The 10,137-nt window shown below is 43.5% G+C and overlaps 1 protein-coding gene across 1 annotated transcript in view; it reads right to left on the bottom strand.

The window, feature by feature from the left end:
* The window catches only part of LOC115225827 (PMS1 protein homolog 1), a 22,610-nt gene extending 14,391 nt beyond the window's left edge, over positions 1-8,219 (bottom strand). The window contains exons 1-6 of the mRNA XM_029796796.2: positions 8,005-8,219; positions 6,803-6,962; positions 5,189-5,314; positions 4,265-4,545; positions 2,629-2,751; positions 1,215-1,355 (exon numbers count right to left, since the gene is read on the bottom strand). Of these exons, the coding sequence (XP_029652656.1) occupies positions 1,215-1,355; positions 2,629-2,751; positions 4,265-4,545; positions 5,189-5,314; positions 6,803-6,962; positions 8,005-8,145 (972 nt within the window). The 5' untranslated portion in view covers positions 8,146-8,219. The remainder of the gene's footprint in view (positions 1-1,214; positions 1,356-2,628; positions 2,752-4,264; positions 4,546-5,188; positions 5,315-6,802; positions 6,963-8,004) is intronic.
* Between the last annotated feature and the right edge of the window lie 1,918 nt (positions 8,220-10,137).

Genomic DNA, 10,137 nt, shown 5'->3' with positions numbered 1-10,137 from the left:
TCAGTTTACCCAAAGCAGTTACCCTCAGCGTCCACTACAACCTTAAGATGGCTCCAGAACCTGGTGAATGCATTCTTCACTTTGGCCCTGGAAAGATCTTTGAACACCTCTGTGATCTTGGCTACCAGTTCAGCCTTGGTGTGGCAGGCAGGGCAGTTGGAGTCTTCCTCAACCATCATGCCCCCACCCTCACAGTAATCCATGAGATTACAATCAGAGGAATTTGGAGACCAGAAATTAGGGTTGGTGAGGTCATAGAAATTCTGTGACAACCGCTTCAGATTCTTTCTGTAGGAATGGCAAGGAGCCAAATCCTGGTGCCACACATATGGTCTTCCAACAACTATTTCTTTACTACCCACAAGGGGCTAAACACAGAGGGGACAAAGAAGGACAGACAAATGGATTAAGTCGATTACATCGTCCCCAGTGCGTAACTGGTACTTTAATTTATAAACCCTGAAAGGATGAAAGGCAAAGTCGACCTCGGCGGAATTTGAACTCAGAACGTAACAGCAGACGAAATACGGCTATGCATTTCGCCCGGCGTGCTAATGTTTCTGCCAGCTCGCCGCCTACAACAACCCAGCTGGAGCTGGGGTGTGACCAGAGTCTCCAACAGCTTTACATAGACATCTGAATTGAGCATCAGGCTCTGATCAAAAATATAGGGATGAATTCCAGCATCCAGATGCAGTCAGAGTTACTGATGTGTCCCATCCTGAAGACCACTGCTTCATATTCTCGGTCTCAATAATTACTCTTTTACTTGTTTCAGTCATTTGACTGCGGCCATGCTGGAGCACCGCCTTTAGTTGAGCAAATCGACCCCAGGACTTATTCTTTTGTAAACCCAGTACTTATTCTATCGGTCTCTTTTGCCGAACCGCTAAGTTAGGGGGACGTAAACACACCAGCATCGGTTGTCAAGCAATGCTAGGGGGACAAACACAAACACACACATACATACATATATATACATATATACGACGGGCTTCTTTCAGTTTCCGTCTACCAAATCCACTCACAAGGCATTGGTCGGCCCGGGGCTATAGCAGAAGACACTTGCCCAAGATGCCACGCAGTGGGACTGAACCCGGAACCATGTGGTTGGTTAGCAAGCTACTTACGACACAGCCACCCCTGCGCCTAATTAGTGCAAAAAAAAATGATCATCTTCAAAACTTGCACGTCAGCAAAATGAATTTTCCTACCTCGTTATGCAAGAGTACCCTCGCCTTGTTTGGTTCCAAATTAACATCAACTTCTCTGTTGGGTACGGTGAAGATGGCCACAAACAGGGGGTACCTGTTCTTGTCCCCAACCAATGAGTTGCAGTAATACTGACGGACAACCTGTAGAAATAAAAGAAAAAACATCAGTGAAGAATACTTGTATGATGGTGATGGTCATTCATAGCCATCATGTGATGTCTAGAAAAGAATACACGCGAACTCATACATACACACATCATAATCATTTAACATCCGTTGGCCCCCATGTCGGTGACATGTAAAAGCACCATCCGTTCGTGGCCGTTTGCCAGCTCTGTCTGGCCCCGTGCCGGTGACACGTAAAAGCACCATCCGTTCGTGGCCGTTTGCCAGCTCTGTCTGGCACCTATGCAGGTGGCACGTAAAAAGCACCCACTACACTCACAGAGTGGTTGGCGTTAGGAAGGGCATCCAGCCGTAGAAGCACTGCCAGATCTGACTGGGCCTGACGAAGCCTTCCAGCTTCACAGACCCCAGTTGAACCGTCCAACCCATGCTAGCATGGAGAACAGACGCTAAATGATGATGATGATGATGATGATGATGATATGCATGTTGGCGTGGGTTGAACGGTTTGACCAGGGCTGGCAAGTTGGAAAGCTGTATCAGACTGCAGTCTGATCTGGCAATGGCTGGATGCCATTCCTAATGCCAACCACCTCTGGCATTGGAAATTGTAGTTGTGAGCCCCGTGCGAGTAGCAAGTAAAAAGCACCATCCGAACGTGGTGATGTCAGTGCCGCTTTGACTGGTTTCCGTGCCGGTGGCATGGAAAAAAACATCATCTGATCATGGTTGATTCCAGCTCCTCTGGCCCCTGTGCCGGTGGCACGTAAAAAGCACTTGCTACGCTCTCGGAGTGGTTAGCGTTAGGAAGAGCATCCAGCTGTAGAAACACTGCCAGATCAGACTGGAGTCTGGTGCAACCTCCTGGCTTCCCAGACCCCAGTCAAACCGTCCAACCCATGCCAGCATGAAAAACGGACGTTAAACGGTGATGATGATGATGATATACATATATATATCAAGATATATATATATATATATATATATATATACACACACACACACACACACATATATAAAGAAAGTGCCTGGCTCGCTGGTTAGTGTCGAACTCACAATCATGAGGTTATAAGTTCAATTCCTAGACCAGGCTGTGTGTTGTGCCTGCCATAAACAACCATACCCAGACTTCCATAAACAACCTTGCCTGGACTTGTTCTTCAGAGGGGAACTTCCTAGGTTCAATCCCATGGTCATTCCTGACCGAAGGTGGTGGTGGTGTCTTTGCCCTTTATTCTTTGAAGAATTGTAAAAAAGAAAGAAATGAAGGGGTTTGGTGACTTTGTACCTTTTGGATGGCCTTGAATCGAACAGGTCGTCTGTTGATGTAAACCAGTCCTTGATCGCTGCCTGTTCTGCTCATGACATTCACATCAGATTTGGTTTGGGGGAGAAACATCTCTAAACTGATCTAACAAAGAAAACAACAAACAAACAAAGTGACACCACAATGATAATAATCATCATACATACACACACACACATACATATATATACATACATATATATACAAACACACATAGGTGCACATACATATACATACATATATATACACACACATATATATATACAGAGAGAGGGAGAAAATGTCATGAGGTAGTGAGTTTGATTTCTGGACCTGGTTGAGTGTTGTGTCCTTGAGCAAGACACTTTATTTTACGCTGTTCCAGTTCACTCAGCTGTAAGAAATGAGTTTTGATGTCACTGGTGCCAATCTGTATCGGCTCCTTTGCCTTTCTCTTGGATAACATCAGTGATGTGGGGAGGGGACGCTATATGTATATATATATAAAAAGCACGAAGTCCACTCTGCTGAGTGGTTGGAGTTAGGAAGGGCATACCGTTGTAAAAACCCTGCCAAAACAATCACAGAAGTCCAGTGCAGACATTGGCATGGCCAGCTTTTGAGGTACCGTCCCACCCATGCTAGCATGGAACACATATCTATAATGATATATATATATATATGCAAGATTTTTACAGCTGAATGCCCTTCCTAACACCAACCACTCAGCAGAGTGGACTTCGTGCTTTTTATATATATACATGTAGCGTCCCCTCCCCACATCACCGATGTTATATATATATATATAAATATGTATGAATGGACACATACACTCAAATGGTATCTTTCAGGATCAGTCTACCAAATCCCCTTTCAAGGATTTAATCCCCCCAGGGCTATAGTAGGTGACACTTGCTTAAGGTATCATGAAATGGGACTGAACCCAGAACCCAGTAGTTGAGAAGCAACCTTCTTAAACACACAACCTATGCCTACAAACAAAATAAATGAAAGCAAAAAAATACAGGCGCAGGTAAGTAGTTTGCTTACCAACCACATGGTTCTGGTTTCAGTCCCACTGCGTGGCACCTTGGGCAAGTGTCTTCTGCTATAGCCTCGGGCCGACCCAAAACCTTGTGGGTGGATTTGGTAGATGGAAACTGAAAGAAGCCCGTCTCTATATATGTATATAGTGTAGGAGTGACTGTGTGGTATGGTAAGTAGCTGCTAACCAACCACATGGTTCTGGTTTCAGTCCCACTGCGTGGCACCTTGGGCAAGTGTCTTCTGCTATAGCCTCGGGCCGACCAAAACCTTGTGAGTGGATTGGTAGACGGAACTGAAAAAAGTGTCATGTGTGTGTGTAATATATGTGTGTGTGTCTGTGTTTGTCCCCACCAACATCGCTTGACATCAGATGCTGGTGTATGTGTGTACGTCCCTGTAACTTAGCGGTTCGGTAAAAAGAGTCTGATAGAATAAGTACTAGGCTTACAAAGAATAAGTTGCGGGGGCGATTTGCTCAACTAAAAGGCGGTGCTCCAGCATGGCCGCAGTCAAATGACTGAAACAAGTAAAAAATAAAAGAACAAACAAAACAAAAATAAAGAACAACTGTTTTTTTTCTGATTGTTTTTACCTGGTGTTCTTCGTCAGTGTTAACGATATGTTCAAACTGTTGAACAAGCGACCATCCCCACGTAGCGATCAGAGCGGAACGGTAAGAATCGACGGCCCCTTTCTCCAGTAGAATGTCCTTGTTGTGGCGCAGCGTGAACCGGGTGGCTGGGTTGATGATGCTGAAGGCCGTGATGAGGTTTTCCACCCTCTTCAGTTCCTCTTTGCAGCGTTTGTCGTTTTTGTTGAACTGATGTCTCACAGGTAAGTTCCGGAACAGGCCACTCGCGATGATTGTACTACCTGAAGAAAAACAAGGGGGCATGGGTGGGGGTTAAAAGACAAAAGAAAAAAAGAAGCTTGTGGTTACTACTACCACCATTACTACTATTAGTACTATTACACCGCGACCACCACTACCATGACTATTGCTACTACCACCACCACCACCACCCTATCATTACTACCACCACTACTACTACGACTACTACCACTGCCACCACCACCATCACTACTAGAGGAAGAAGAGGAGAGGAAGAGAGGAAGAGAGAAAGGGAGAGGTAGAGGAAGAGAGAGGGAGAGGTAGAAAGAAGGGGAGAGGAAGAGAGAGAGGGAGAGGTAGGGAGAAGGGGAGGGGAAGAAAGAGGGAGCGAGGAAGAGAGTGAGAGGTAAAGGAAGAAGAGAGAGGGAGAGGTAGAGATAGAGAGAAATGGTAAGTGAGAGAGGGTGGAAGAGAGAGAGAGAGTGAGAGAAAGTGGAACATTGAAATGTCTTCTGTCAAATAAGTCAGCATCAAATCACTGATATCAAACAGGCAGCACCAAAACGACTGTACCAAAATGCTTCCTACCCCCCCTACACTTTACTTCCTGCATGCAACACACAGACCACAGATCCCCCTCCTCTGCCCCCAACTAGTCTCCAAGAATGTATATATCTTACTTACCTTCGTTTGATGAACATGGGGTGATTTTAAGGACATCTCCCGACTTGCTGAAGGAAGCAGTTTGAGCGAGACTGTTGGACATGGTTCGACTGGTTACAGTCAGATCACTGACAGAACTCAGGGATGCTGTTCAAAGAAAAGACGACAACCAGATATTACGTTTACATATAACACAAGATGTTGTGAAGTTCATCCTTTTCTCAAGGGCATAAATGGCTATTCCCTTTAGCACTGAAACTGGCCATATTTGGCCTGAATATTTTACCTGTTTTATATAAATGGAAATTGCAGCTGTGATACCAGTGCCGGTGGTACGTAAGAGAACCATCCGAACATAGCCGTTGCCAGCGCCGCCCCGACTGGCCTCGTGCCGGTGGCATGTAAAAAGCACCATCCAATCGTGGCCGTTTACCAGCCTCGTCTGGCATGTAAAAAGCACCCACTACACTCACGGAATGGTTGGCATTAGGAAGAGCATCCAGCCGTAAAAACATTGCCAGATCAGACTGGGCCTGGTGCAGCCTTCTGGCTTTCCAGACCCAAGTTGGAACCGTCCAAACCATGCTAGCATGGAAAGCGGATGCTAAATGAAGATGATGATGATGATGATGATGTCCAAACTGGCCAGATTTCTTATACATGGATAGTATTATAATCCTTTACAAAACCACTTTTCCAAATTTTAAGCCCCTAAAATTAGGGGGTTCCTTATCCACATTAAAATATGGTAATTCACATCCATCCTTAACCTCTGATCAAACATCTGGCTGTGTGGTAAGTAGCTTGTTAACCAACCACATGGTTCCGGGTTCAATCCCACTGTGTGGCACCTTGGGCAGGTGTCTTCTACTATAGCCCCGGGCCGACCAATGCCTTGTGAGTGGATTTGGTAGACAGAAACTGAAAGAAGCCCGTCGTATATATGTATGTGTGTGTCTGTGTTTGTGTGTCTGTGTTTGTCCCCTAGCATTGCTTGACAACCGATGCTGGTGTGTTTATGTCCCCGTTAATTAGCGGTTCGGCAAAATAGACCGGTAGAATAAGTACTGGGCTTACAAACAATAAGTCCCGGGGTCGATTTGCTCGACTAAAGGCAGTGCTCCAGCATGGCCGCAGCCAAATGACTGAAAAGAGTAAAAGAGTATTATAGATGTATTATAGTGGTGCTGTTGAGTTCTGTTTAGTTTTGGGCTGTGGGGCCCAATTAACCCTCTGCAGGAGTTAGCTTAAAAGTTCACACAAAGTTAGGAAGGGCATCCAACTGTAGAAGCATTGCCAGATCAGGATTGGAGCCTGGTTCAGCCATCTGGCTCACCAGCCCTCAGTCAAACTGTCCAACCCATGCCAGCATGGAAAGCGGATGTTAAATGATGCATGATGATATATGTGCGATATTTATGTGTGTGTATGTGTGTGTCCGCATAACTCACTTGACAACCAGTGTTGGTTTGTTTACATCCCTATAACTTAACAGTTAGGCAAAAGAGACCGATGGGATAAATACTGGGGTTGATTTGAGCAATTAAACCTTTTAAAGCAGTGCTCCAGTATGGTCGCAATCCAATGACCGGAACAGTTAAAGCAAAGTTTCAACCAGGAATTTCTTGGACTTACCTAACGCTTCTCCACGGAATCCGTAAGTGACCAATTCTTCCAAATCTGTGAACCGACATATTTTGGAAGTGCAATGTCGTTTAGCAAGACAAGGGAAGTCCTCGCTTTTAATTCCGCAGCCGTTGTCTCGGATTTCAATGCGATCTAGACCATGATTTTCCTGTGTAAAAAGGAAAAAGAAAAAAAAAATGTAATATCAAAAAATTACAAACTCTGTACGAACATTAACCCTTTAGCATCTCACCCGAAAGGTCCAGCTTCCCAAGGTTGTTCCTTAATACTTCACCCCGGGTCTTCCTTGGTCACAAAACACACAAAACTATAAATAATGTTTTCTACTGCAGACACAGAGACCAAAATTTTGGGGAAGGGGGTTAGTCAATTACATCAACCCCCAGTACTCAACTGGTACTTATCTCATTGATCTGAAAAGGGTGAAATGCAAAGTCGACCCGGGTGGAATTTGAACACTAATCTTAGGCCTCATGGTGGCAAAGTGGCCGAGTTCCTTTTGAGCATTGGGCCTCATGGAGGCAAAGTGGTTGAGTTCCTTTTGAGCGTTGGGCCTCATGGAGGCAAAGTGGTTGAGTTCCTTTTGAGCGTTGGGCCTCATGGAGGCGTAACCCTAACCGCCAAAAGCGGGTGGTGTGCTTATTCTTTACATTTGCCACTATTTGTTTTCACTAATTCGATACTACCTGTACGCGTGTGCGTTTGTATATATACACACACAGGTAGTATCGGATTAGTAAAAAAAATACAAATTTTCTGGAGATGGGGGTGGGCAGATTCGTATTCCCCGTAGCTGAAAATGGGGGTTTGTGTAGAAAAAAAAATTTTAAAGGGGTTTTTTTTTTTGGGGGGGGGGGTACAAAAGGAAGTCTTGCCTATATATGTGTGTGTGTGTGTGTGTGTTTCGTGGAACAAACAGGAGAAATACAATGCCAAAAATAAGTTTGATAAATTACACACGTAGGATACTTCTCACCTCGAGTGACTTTTGTCATACAAACAGACACACAACGAATTCCACTCGTAAAATATCACCAGCTCGATTCTCTTGTACAAGACAATTGTATACACACCCATATACAAATAACGCGTGTATATAAAGCAACAAAGTAGATAGCAATACAAGGAAACAACGTGTATATATATATATATATATATATATATATAAACAACGTGTGTACGATACGCACCAGTTTAACTTGGATATTTGTGGCCCCAGCATCGATGGAATTCTCCACGAGCTCCTTAATAGCATTGCTAACGGATGTTATCACTTGGGTGCTTCCTATGAGTCGAATAGTATCAGATGGCAGCGCCTTCAGAGTTGTCATCCTGTCCGTCTTACGATAAACATCAAAAGAGTCTCTCTGGTCGATTTACGAAATAACGATGTTTCCCGCCATCTTACAAAGATGAATGAATGAATGAAACGAAAAAAGTCGGTAGGGGAGGTAACTGTTGAGATTTAATTAACAGATAGAGGTATATCTACACTTTAGGGCCCCATGAATTTTACTACTCTCTCTCTCTTTTTACTCTTTTACTTGTTTCAGTCATTTGACTGCGGCCATGCTGGAGCACCACCTTTAATCGAGCAACTCGACCCCGGGACTTATTCTTTGTAAGCCCAGTACTTATTCTATCGGTCTCTTTTTGCCGAACCGCTAAGTGACGGGGACATAAACACACCAGCATCGGTTGTCAAGCAATGCTAGGGGGACAAACACAAACACACACGCATATATATACATATATACGACAGGCTTCTTTCAGTTTCCGTCTACCAAATCCACTCACAAGGCATTGGTCGGCCCGGGGCTACAGCAGAAGACACTTGCCCAAGATGCCACGCAGTGGGACTGAACCGGGAACCATGTGGTTGGTAAACAAGCTACTTACCACAAAGCCACTCCTGTGCCTATAATTTAATTTATTTTAAACTTTTTTACTTGCTCCAGAAATGGGGCTGCGGCCCAGCCGGGGCACCACGTTGAAGACTTTTAGCTAAACAAATCAAACCCAGGACTTGTTTGTTTAAAGTCTGGTACTTGTTTTATCGCACACTTACACCGAACCCGCTAAGTTACAGGGACGTAAACTAACTAGCACCGGTTGTCAAGCGGTGGTAGGCGACAGACACATGCTCAAAGACACACTTTTACACACACACACACATACATACTTACATACTTACATACATACATACATGCATGCATGCATGCATGCATACATACATACATACATACATACATACACACATATATACATACATACATACATACATACATACATACATACACACATACATACGTACGTACGTACATACATACATTCATACATACATACATACATACATACCACACACCACATACATCATACATACATACATTACATACACACACACATACATCCACATACATACATATACATACATACATACATACATACATACATACATACATACACACATACATATTACATACATACACACATACATACATACACACACAATACATACATACATACATACATACATACACACACACATACATACATACATACATACATACATACATACACACACACACACATACATACATACATACATACATACATACATACATACATACAAATATACATACATACATACATACATACACACATACATATACACATACATACAATACATACATACATACATACATACAAACATGACTGCCATGACACTGCATCCTTTAAGGCCCTCATGCTTTCCGAAATCCGCCGAAACTACACCTGATTATATATACACTTTAGATGAGTTGTAGTGCACCTGAGCACTGTACACAATTATTATTATTATTATTATTATTATTATTATACAAGTCCAAATAAAAGAGAACATTTATGGCGAACTAATGCAAAACTTTTGTACCTTGACTGTAATCGTACCTGTCATCATATTTACACAGAAACCTAGAAACATTTGGTTTTGTGGGATAAGAGCAAAAGAAATTGATGCGGATTCTCCAAATCCAATCTATTATTGGCACAATGAAGATTTCTAAGACATTCCCAAAATTCTCCACCTGAGATTCTTGGGTGTTCTGCATCGACAGTTCAACCAACACACCAACTCTGTTACTTATTAACAAACACCAGGAATTCTCTTAACGCAAAAAGTCCAAATATTCCAAAAGGTGGCGAGCTGGCAGAAACGTTAGCGTGCCGGACGAAATGCGTAGCCGTATTTCGTCTGCCCTTTACGTTCTGAGTTCAAATTCCGCCGAGGTCGACTGTGCCTTTCATCCTTTTCGGGGGTTATTAAATAAGTACCAGTTACG

The sequence above is a fragment of the Octopus sinensis genome, linkage group LG28 (assembly GCF_006345805.1).
Source record: "Octopus sinensis linkage group LG28, ASM634580v1, whole genome shotgun sequence".
Classification (NCBI taxonomy): domain Eukaryota; kingdom Metazoa; phylum Mollusca; class Cephalopoda; order Octopoda; family Octopodidae; genus Octopus; species Octopus sinensis.
This window is presented reverse-complemented; position numbering and strand designations above follow the sequence as displayed.